The 12,359-nt window shown below is 40.1% G+C and overlaps 1 protein-coding gene across 1 annotated transcript in view; it reads right to left on the bottom strand.

Annotated features, from left to right (window-relative positions):
* Positions 1-238: 238 nt before the first annotated feature.
* The window catches only part of LOC148942046 (sulfotransferase 1A3-like), a 19,627-nt gene continuing 7,506 nt past the window's right edge, over positions 239-12,359 (bottom strand). Inside the window, exons 3-4 of the mRNA XM_089103649.1 lie at positions 1,624-1,899; positions 239-437 (exon numbers count right to left, since the gene is read on the bottom strand). Coding sequence (XP_088959775.1) covers positions 313-437; positions 1,624-1,899 — 401 coding nt within the window. The 3' untranslated portion in view covers positions 239-312. The remainder of the gene's footprint in view (positions 438-1,623; positions 1,900-12,359) is intronic.

Below are 12,359 nucleotides of genomic sequence, written 5' to 3'. Positions count from 1 at the left end.
AAGAAACTTTGCCAAGTGGTTTGCCTAATAGTCCGTTTAGTTCTTTAAATTCACTTTTACAGGATCCTTTAGTTTCCAAATAGCTTTAAACCATTCCAATATAAATTTATCAGTACTGCTTAGATTATTTTAAACAATTTTTTTTTAATTTTAGACATTAAATCGTTGTAATTTGAAACGTTGTCTCAATTGTTAATTAATCTTGAATTACAGTGTGACAGAGAATGTCACATACTAATAGTGTAAAATCGTTTAATCCATAATAAAATACAAGCTGCCGAAAATTATATGCTGGTAGATGCTACCAAAATGCTAATCTTGATAATCAAGCGTGTAAGTAAATTCCAAATCTGTGTCTTCTACATTGCATGCAATCCATCGTTCTATTTTTTCATTCATTTCAGGGGTAAACTGATACTGCCAGTCACCGACTTTCCCTAAAAAAAAGAGCAAAAATGAAGGGAAAAGAAAAACAGGACAAGTGAAATATAATACCCGTCAGCTATAGCAAACTGTAAAATCTTGAAAATCCAAAAGGAGTAACAATTGGTGATACAACCAAAAAGGTAGGCTGTTCTGCCAGGGCTAATTCTTCCCACAGTATTTTCCGTAAAAATCCTGACATTTATGTAATAAATCGAATAATTTGACTATTTTATATTAATATAAGTTGTGCCAACCCTCGTTGAGATATTGATCCACCTTCCTACCCCCTCCCCCAACATTCAATCCTAGGTACGACTGTAGGATTGCACCTCGGGAAAACCACTCTGTTGATGTTATTCGTGTTATTACTCAATTATTCCTGTAAAAAAAACATGACGTGACCATGACCCTATCTGTATTATAAAAAGATAACAAGAAAATGAATTGAAACTGAAAAAATGTTTACAAATTCCTTTCAGAATTGCTGACACTAACTAGTTATAAATATTTTATTCTGTTCTGCTTTATGTCAAAATTTCACAATATGATGAACAAATAGAAAAGGTTACAGAAGACTTTTTAATAATACAAGAAAATTACTAATATTTCGAACAAGTTTCCGCTCTTGATGACATTTTTTTATGCAAATCGGACCAGTAGTCATGTTTTTCAAGAAAATCATTGACATTTTGTAGACTACTCTAACTTTTTTCTTTAACAAAAAAGTAGATGGAACTCGTATGATATAGCCCCTACCGCTCAAGTTGTTCATTCATTGACACATTATAAAACCGGTTTTTTCGTTACTTTCTTTCAGACAAGACAAAGAGAATTGACAGAATAGACGGAAAATATATAATTTGGGCTATATATTCGCAGATTAGGGGCGGGGGTAAAGTATTTGGAAATTGTGAAGTTAGAAAAAAATTCTTACTTCATAAAATGCATAATGATTGTACCAAACACATTAGGCATGCAGACACGTATAATATACTCCCCTAATATCAAATATATAACCCAAATTTGCTTCTAAGGTATTATATTTTTATCATACTTAGGTATATTTCATTAGGATCGAGTGTCAGAGAGACATATTAGAAGAATATTAGGTAGGGGCTATATCATACAAGTACCAAGCAGATATTTAAGGAACGTTGATAAAAACACTAATTTTGGAAACAGACGTAAAAAACGAACCATTTCTTATAAAACTGCCGCTTTTATTCAGGACTCCTCGTTCTTTGCCCTCTTCTTTATTTACTGCAGGATTGATTTTAAAATTATCAAACGTCAGGTGTTCATGAAGCGTTTCAATTTCCTCATCTAGTAAATCCTTCCCTAAGTGATTTGCAATTCTTTGAAGCTCGTTTGGCAGATTTTCCTTGAGATCTTCGTAGAAAACAAAAATCATGTTTGGGTGATGTCGAAACTTCCATGCTTCCAACACGTGTGGCCAATAAGGAGAATATATGACTATAAATTTAGAAGAACTATTAAATTACAACTTATGTGTGTAGCCTACAGTAAAATAATCCTGTTTTTAAACATTATTATTTCACTTCGTTTTTTTAGAGGATTCGGAAAATCAAAAACCCTTTAACATCTATAGTATTCATCATGTGCTGGCAGCTGTGGTCATTGGTTTTTTGAATGAAAGGTAGGCGTGATCCCAGCATAAAGGCTTACAAGCGAGAATTGTTAAAATAAGCTGCGAAACTGAATCAATGGGAGGAACTAGAAAATATTCACTTTTGTATTTTAAAGCTTTCAACAAAGACTAACAAGAATAAAATTTATGTATATTTTATCTCTTTAAATGAGAAATCATTGTATATGTATGTATTTTTCCCGAAAAGAGCTCCATATTTCTATTTGGCAAAATTGGTATCCTGGGAATTTCTGACCTAAAAAAAAAATCTATACAGGTCACGAGCTTGAGAAAAGTCGTTAAGAGCCTTAATTTTGGCTAAAATCTAGTGAGTGACGTCAAATATTTCTAGAGCACACATATTGCATATTTGCCTCAGTAGTGATTGTATCGTTATTGTCTATGATGCTGGTAAAATTACACAAGAAACATAGCTAAGTATAAAACATGTGTCTTTTTGCGAAAGGCGTTTGCGGCAGTCTTATAACACCTAGAGAACGAATGATTAACTTTGACCATGAAGAACAAAGAAATATACAGTTAGTCTACTTGCAAAAACGACAGTTACAATCTAATCAGTACTGGGAGGGAAATGATGTAATTTATTCTCTTGAAATGTGCGCTTAACTATGACGTCACTCAATGAATTTTGTTTCCAAAATTAAAGCTCTAAGCGAATTTTCTCTAACTCGTAATCTATGTAGACCATTTTTGCAGATCAAAAATCCCAGATAACAATTTTCCAAAATATTTTGACAAGTTCTGATTCTCGCTGTCCCTTGTAATTCTCGCTGTTACTTATCTTCTATCTACATATTTCTTTTTTTCTCACTGTGGTATATCGCATTTTACCTTCACTTTCATTTTTTAATTTGTTCTCCTCGTTGTTGTATGTCTTGTGACTATAAACTTCTTTGTTCTTCGCTTTTGTTTTGACTCGTTTTAATTCTCGCTGTCACTTATCATCTAATCGGATTTTTTTTTTTGTTCTTAACTTTCAGTTTTGACTCTTCGTAATTGTCGTTGTCGAATGTATTCTAAGCGTATATTTCTTTGTTCTTTCCTTTGGCTTGTCAATATTTCGGATGTCTTTTCAGTACCTTTTACCTTAGCTGCCCGAATTGGTTTTGTCACATTTGATGGTCTATGTTATTCATTTGTCCTTTAGCCATTTCTTTTTTTTATAATTTTTTTTAAGAAGAAATAGACCTTTAATTAATTGTTTAAAAAAAATTAAATTTAGTAACACCTAAGAAAGAAGCTCCAGGCGAGTAGCTTCTACACAAAAGGTTAACTAAGCGGACAAGTTTACATATCGACATGATTGTGGAAAGTTTTCTAGCTCAACAGAACTGAACCTTTAGGCTTAGGGAGTTATTTGACCTGTTCCTAAATAGAAAAGCCATTAATTACTTATAAATGAATCGAAATTTCAAAAAAAAAAAAAATCATTTCTTGTTTAGGTACGATAAATGATATTATAAACTATGTGTTTTTTCATTTCAAAAATTTTGGGAAGAATTACCTGAATTCTCCTAAAGAACTGTTTTAATTTGTTTTTCTTCCTCTTTGGATACAGATTTTTGCTTATGGAGAGAATATTACAGGGGAATTGTCAAGTAAATAATTTGAATAAGTAAGTATAATAATATATAATCCTTCTTTTAATATACAACTTTGAGTGGTTTCAGAACAACATGCCTACGCTTCTCCAACCACTAAGTGGCAGGGGGTATGGGGTCAAGAGCGAAATTTCCTATGGGACAGAGGGAGCAACTGCCTCTCGCAGACCATGGTTTCCCTCAAAACCCCTTCCCCCCAGGTGAAATTTAGTTTCTCCAAAAATGTTTTCAAAATTAAGATAAGCCTGCATAATTCAAGCATCCACTGAAATAGGTCAGCTTTCTTTAGTACATCTTTACCTTTTTTATTACTATATGGCTCATTTTAGTAGTGGGGGCCCAGAGGTTTCAAAAGCACCCATACGCACTACTCTTTTCTTCCAGAGGTTCAAGAAGAATGTTTAACGGCGATTTACTCTTTTGGTGACCAGGTGTTGCAATTTTAGAGGAGATTCTCGCCCTTGCAAGATTTGGCACGACCAGGTGTCACAATTTTAGGTGAAATTCCCACCCCTGGCAAGTTTCCAGGCATGATTACTTGGAATCTGGTCCATATAATAGAAAAGTTTTAATAAGGAGGGAAGTTCCTAGCCCCTCGCACCTGTTTCTAGGCAAGATTCCCGCCCAGGCAATATTAGACATGTCCAGGCATGATTACGCATGTCCAGGCAAGATTATGCAGGTGCAGACAAGATTTGGCGAGTCCTTGGCAAGAGTTCAATGATTGGGTTAGATCAGTAGAATTTCTGTGACAGTCCTCCTAAGTCACGGTACACACTCCCGTTTCAAACGAGCCCACCCCAGCTTTGAAACGCAACCCTGTCCCTTTTCTCATAGGATTTCAAACGCATGCCCTCTGACGTCACGCGACACACCTGTCTCTAGGCAACATTCCCGTCTTTGGCAAGAGTTCAAAGGTTAGGTGACTTAAATTTCTGTGACAGTCGTCTGACGTCACGGCACACACCCCGTTTAAAGTGCATGTTACACCACGCGACACACCCTCGGCTTTTGTAGGGTTGAATAAGTGGAGCTACCAACCCCTCAAGCCGTCACACCTACGCAATACGGTTACCAGCTCTATTAAAGGGGACACAGTTGCCAAGACTTCATGACACATCCCTCTGAACTCCAATGACGTCATACAACTTACCCCATTTCAAACAGACAGGTCTAATATGCTTGACGCAAACCTACCACAGGAACCTATGGGGGAATCTCCGCTTGTAACGTAACGACACCCGAAACCCCACAAATTATTTTTCTTCATTAACTTAAAGACGGTACACACTTAACGTAATTATTGCGCATCCCTCACTGCCAGATAATACCATTTTGACATTTTTCACCGAAAAGCCTATCTTTTTCGGCGTTTTATTCTTCGCTCGAAACGCCTTTCATTTTTTCTAGAGTTCCTCACCCCACCAGGACTTGAAAAGTCATTCCCTTCCAGTGGTACTGCGTCCCAAGCAATTCGTCCATGAAACCTTTGTCAATATTTTGTATCTTGAAAAAAAATTGAAAAATAAACTATTGCACGGCACCTGAGATTACCCATTTTTGGCAGTCATTACAACGACGTGTTTACTGCCAAATTTGATACATTCCGGGGGGGGTATTTGCTTTCAAGATATTAATAAAGGGGAAATGCGTGTCTTACTCGTCCCAAACAATAAATCTTAAAAACACCGACACTGAAAATAAAAACAAGCTGACAAGCAATAAAACATAAAAAAAAGACAGCTAAAAACACGGCAAAAAATAAAAGATGAAAATGTCATATTATCATACACGCAAAAATAAGAACCATCTATTATAGAAAACTGGGGCCTTCTAGCCTAGAAGCCCCCACAGACTAGGGGGGGGGGGGTGATATTAGATGCAATTTAAACCATATTAAGAGCTTTTAAGGAAAAACCTCTTTTTCATTACGATAAGTGTATGAATATTAAAAATATCCTAACAATAGGTTCCATTTCCTGACTTATCTTTAAGCTCTAGAGTATATTAGTCAATGACAATGCATACCACACTGGTAGATTATGGATGATATTAAACACCCCCACGATATCGCTACACCCCCCACCCCCCCCCAAGAAATCTTTCAGGCATTTCCTAATAAAAATTATGGTTCTTAGTAACGTGATTCAAGTTTTTCGCACCCCAAGCCAATCACAATGCCCCATAAAATACTCCAGACTACCACAGTATTTCACCCATGTGACACCGCCCCCTCCCCCATCCCCGGAGTGACCTTATATAAGCGAGATTTCCTTTTTTTGGCAGTCATTAGAACGGCGTGTTTACTGCAAAATTTGATACACTCCGGGGGGGGGGGTATTTGCATTCAAGACATTAATAAAGGGGAAATGCGTGTCTTACTCGTTCCAAACAATAAGCCGTAAAAACACAGACAATGAAAATAAAAACAAATTGACAAGCAATAATATATAAAAACAGACAGTTAAAAAACACAACAAAAAATAAAAGATGAAAATGTCATATTATCTTATACGCAAAAAAGAACCATCTATTATAGAAAAGTGGGGCTTCTAGCCTGCAACACCAGAGGGTAGGAGAGGGGGGAGTGATATTATATGCAATTTAAACCATATTAAGAGCTTTTAAGGAAATACTCCTTTTCATTAAGATAAATTCGTGGATATTTCACAATATCCTAAAATTTTCCAGCTCCCACCTAGTCCTATTCATTTTCAGAGGATGCATTGATAAAAGATGTAGTTTTCAAGGCATTATTCCGGCTTTAAAATGATAAAGAATAACATGCATAATTTAAGGAAAGACGAAGGGAGAGGACTCCAGGGGAGGGGGAACCGTTTGTAGATTCAAGCGTACATTTATTGTTATCCAGCCTCCATCCACTAAGGTACCTGCTCGCCTCGCCACCGTGGAAGTGTCCAATCCCCCCGAGCGGTTTGTCCCAGCCCGAAACACCCCCAGGGCAAAATTTTTCAGCAAAATTATGAGGGAGGGGATCGTAATATACACAAAACGAAATGTGTATTATAGAAAACCGAGACTTCTAGCTTGAAACCCAGCACGATAAGAAGGAAGGGAGTTACATTAGATGTAAATTTAAGACATAGTAAGAGCTTTTAAGGAAATACCCCCTTTTCATAAAAATAAATTTATGTATATTTCACATTATCCTAACAATAGCTTCAATCCTCCTAGTATCATTCATTTTCAGATAATGCATTGATAATAGATGTAGTTTTTAGGCGCTATTGCGGCTTTAAAAAGATAAAGAATAACCAGCCTAATTTAAGAAAAGACAAAAGGAGAGGACTCCAGGGGAGGGGGAACTGTCTGTGGGGGAGGAGTTTCAAGCGTACATTTATTATTATCCTGCCTTCCTCCACTTAGGTACCGACCTGCTCGCTGGCCGCCTCCAGGGAAGTCTCCAGTCACCCTGAACGGTTTCTCTTAGCCCAGGGTACATGGTTCACCAAAATATCAAAATGCACAAAAGCTGGAAATTCTTGTCCACGTCCAACCCGTGCGCTATGGGGGAGTTTGGTCTGTGTGTACTCTTTTTGGGGGGACGGAATCCCACCATCCTACACACAGTGGGGGAGTTTGGTCTATGCCTATTAATTCCTTGGACGGATTCTTGGCTTCGACTAGGCGATAAAAGAGGCTAAATACCGCTATTGCTCGAGATAGCATAAAATGTAGTAATAATAGGGAAATTATCATGTAATTTCTACGACAACCCTCTAACGTCAGAGCAACCCTGTTTCTAGCGCTCAGCTAGCAAGATTCGTGCCCTGAGAAAATTCCAGCCATTAATACATTGTTTTTCTGGAAGACCCCTGGATTTCCCGTGATGAGGTCTAATACGAACGACGCAAGCGTATCTCACAAACCAGACTAAAAGGACCCCATGGAACTCCAGCACAGCCGCGCAAGCATGCGTATTGCGTATTAACGGCGATGTATATATTAAGCAAAGATACCTAATGGGAGAGCTTGGAAGATCATCTTGCGAGAAGGGCAGATGTCCAAACCGATAAAAATTACACTTATTGTCCAGAGCGGAATGAGGCTACGACACTGTTTTCCCACTAGCACCAGCTCTCCACATGACGCCACCCCCTTTGAAAACAGAGAAGTCCCCCTTTTTTGCTAGTGCTTGATACTCTAAGCATTTCACCTCACAATGTTAAACTATTACTGCCCCTGTGACACACCACTGTCAACCCCCCCCCCCCAAAAAAAAACACTTTTCAGTCATTTCTCAATAAAAATGTTATTTTCATCTCATTCATTTGGGTTTTCGCAAGCAATTCAGCCCACATTACCACACTATAAGTACTCTCTAGAATCCCTGAAACATCTTCTATCATCATTGTAAGCGTCTTCTAGCATTTGAAACACACACAAGCACACACAAAAACACACAAACACACAAGAAAAACACACGCACACACACAACCAAAAAAAACAAAAAACAACACACAAAAACAAACACAAACACACAAACACACGAACACAAAACACACACACACACACACAAAAAAACAAACCACACGCAAACACACAAAAACACAAACGAACACAAAACACACAGAGACAAAACACAAACGAACACAAAACACACAGAGACAAAACACACAAAACACACAAACACACACACACACACACACACAAACACACACACACACACACACACACACACACACACACACACACACACACACACACACACACACACACACACACACACACACACACACACACACACACACACACACACACACACACACACACACACACACACACACACACACACACACACACACACACACACACACACACACACACACACACACACACACACACACACACACACACACACACACACACACACACACACACACACACACACACACACACACACACACACACACACACACACACACACACACACACACACACACACACACACACACACACACACACACACACACACACACACACACACACACACACACACACACACACACACACACACACACACACACACACACACACACACACACACACACACACACACACACACACACACACACACACACACACACACACACACACACACACACACACACACACACACACACACACACACACACACACACACACACACACACACACACACACACACACACACACACACACACACACACACACACACACACACACACACACACACACACACACACACACACACACACACACACACACACACACACACACACACACACACACACACACACACACACACACACACACACACACACACACACACACACACACACACACACACACACACACACACACACACACACACACACACACACACACACACACACACACACACACACACACACACACACACACACACACACACACACACACACACACACACACACACACACACACACACACACACACACACACACACACACACACACACACACACACACACACACACACACACACACACACACACACACACACACACACACACACACACACACACACACACACACACACACACACACACACACACACACACACACACACACACACACACACACACACACACACACACACACACACACACACACACACACACACACACACACACACACACACACACACACACACACACACACACACACACACACACACACACACACACACACACACACACACACACACACACACACACACACACACACACACACACACACACACACACACACACACACACACACACACACACACACACACACACACACACACACACACACACACACACACACACACACACACACACACACACACACACACACACACACACACACACACACACACACACACACACACACACACACACACACACACACACACACACACACACACACACACACACACACACACACACACACACACACACACACACACACACACACACACACACACACACACACACACACACACACACACACACACACACACACACACACACACACACACACACACACACACACACACACACACACACACACACACACACACACACACACACACACACACACACACACACACACACACACACACACACACACACACACACACACACACACACACACACACACACACACACACACACACACACACACACACACACACACACACACACACACACACACACACACACACACACACACACACACACACACACACACACACACACACACACACACACACACACACACACACACACACACACACACACACACACACACACACACACACACACACACACACACACACACACACACACACACACACACACACACACACACACACACACACACACACACACACACACACACACACACACACACACACACACACACACACACACACACACACACACACACACACACACACACACACACACACACACACACACACACACACACACACACACACACACACACACACACACACACACACACACACACACACACACACACACACACACACACACACACACACACACACACACACACACACACACACACACACACACACACACACACACACACACACACACACACACACACACACACACACACACACACACACACACACACACACACACACACACACACACACACACACACACACACACACACACACACACACACACACACACACACACACACACACACACACACACACACACACACACACACACACACACACACACACACACACACACACACACACACACACACACACACACACACACACACACACACACACACACACACACACACACACACACACACACACACACACACACACACACACACACACACACACACACACACACACACACACACACACACACACACACACACACACACACACACACACACACACACACACACACACACACACACACACACACACACACACACACACACACACACACACACACACACACACACACACACACACACACACACACACACACACACACACACACACACACACACACACACACACACACACACACACACACACACACACACACACACACACACACACACACACACACACACACACACACACACACACACACACACACACACACACACACACACACACACACACACACACACACACACACACACACACACACACACACACACGCGCACACACACACACACACACACACACACACACACACACACACACACACAAAATGGCTATCTTGAAGTTTTGATTGGATGACTTTGGGGGGAGGAGGCTGTAGGGATGGGGGCCAGTTGTCCCCCAATCTTTTTGGTCACTTAAAGAGGGTACTTACAAATTTAATTTTCTTTCGAATAAGCTATCAAACATCTGTCTATGATGCTCTGGCCACCCCCTAGCACTGCTAGAAAAAAAAAGAAAAAAAAAGGGAGGCAGATCATTGCTACCGATGCAAAAAAAAAGCGATTTTCTTTGCTGTCCATGTAAAAAGTTTTTGACCGTGCTGTCATGATAAAAAATGTCAGGCTGTCATGGCCATGCATGTCATGGTTGCAGCTACCGCTGCAACCATGACATGAAGTACAACTGTATTATCACAGGAAAAATTTATAAAACTGTTCATGCATTCTCTTCGTGACATTATAAAATTGTATGGGCATTTATACTTTCATTGTGGGTTATCTTTGCAAAGTTTATTCTGTATGATTAAAAAAAAAAAAATCGTATTACCGTGCGACTCTATGCAGACTTCTTTTTGTCAATATTTACTTACTGAGATAAATTCATCTATCCACTCTTAATTTAATCTTTAGATGTGCAACACACAATATATATGATTGGACATAGGATTTATATTTCCAAGCAAAAATTTTTAGTTTATTTTATATCATTCGTTTGTTTAACAATAATAGGTTTTTTTTTAGAAACTTATTTATAAAAAAAAACAACATAATACTACAACTTCTTTACTTAGCGTACGAGCACTAATAAGGAAACTCCAAATTTCGGCGATTGAAATTTTGACAAAAACCAGCTACCACGCTTCTACAGTATATGTTTGACTCTGATACTTTTGATTTGCTCTCTCGACTTCCGCCTCTCTTTCTCCCTTTCTCCCATCCCTTCTCTCTACCGTCTTCCCTCTCTCCCTTCCTCCCTCTAAATCGGTCTCTTCTCCTTTCCTTTCTTTTCCGTCTCCTCTCTTTTCCCTCTCTTAAACCCCTCACTGTCGCTATATTTTTCTCTTTCTCCATCTCTAGTCCTCCAACTTTCTCTCTCCCTATCTTCCTCTCTCTCTTTTTCATTGTCCCCCTCCCTCTGTCCCCCATCTTCTCTTTCTCCTTTTCTCTGGCTTTCTCTCCTTCTCTTTGTCTTCCTCTCGTTACATCTCCATTTCTGTCTCTTCACTCCTTTTCTATTTTTTCTCTCACTCTCTTTGTTTTCCTTTCCTTCTATATTTTCTATCCTCCCATCTTTCCAAACCCTTTTACCCTCTCTTTCTTTTCCAAACTCATCTCCATTTCCGACTCTTAAATGTAATTCGCCAAGAACTACATTTAAGAGTCAGAAAATGTAAATCAGCA

Source organism: Artemia sp. Qi Xiang Cuo, chromosome 17 (assembly GCF_049724085.1).
Source record: "Artemia sp. Qi Xiang Cuo chromosome 17, ASM4972408v1, whole genome shotgun sequence".
NCBI lineage: Eukaryota > Metazoa > Arthropoda > Branchiopoda > Anostraca > Artemiidae > Artemia > Artemia sp. Qi Xiang Cuo.
This window is presented reverse-complemented; position numbering and strand designations above follow the sequence as displayed.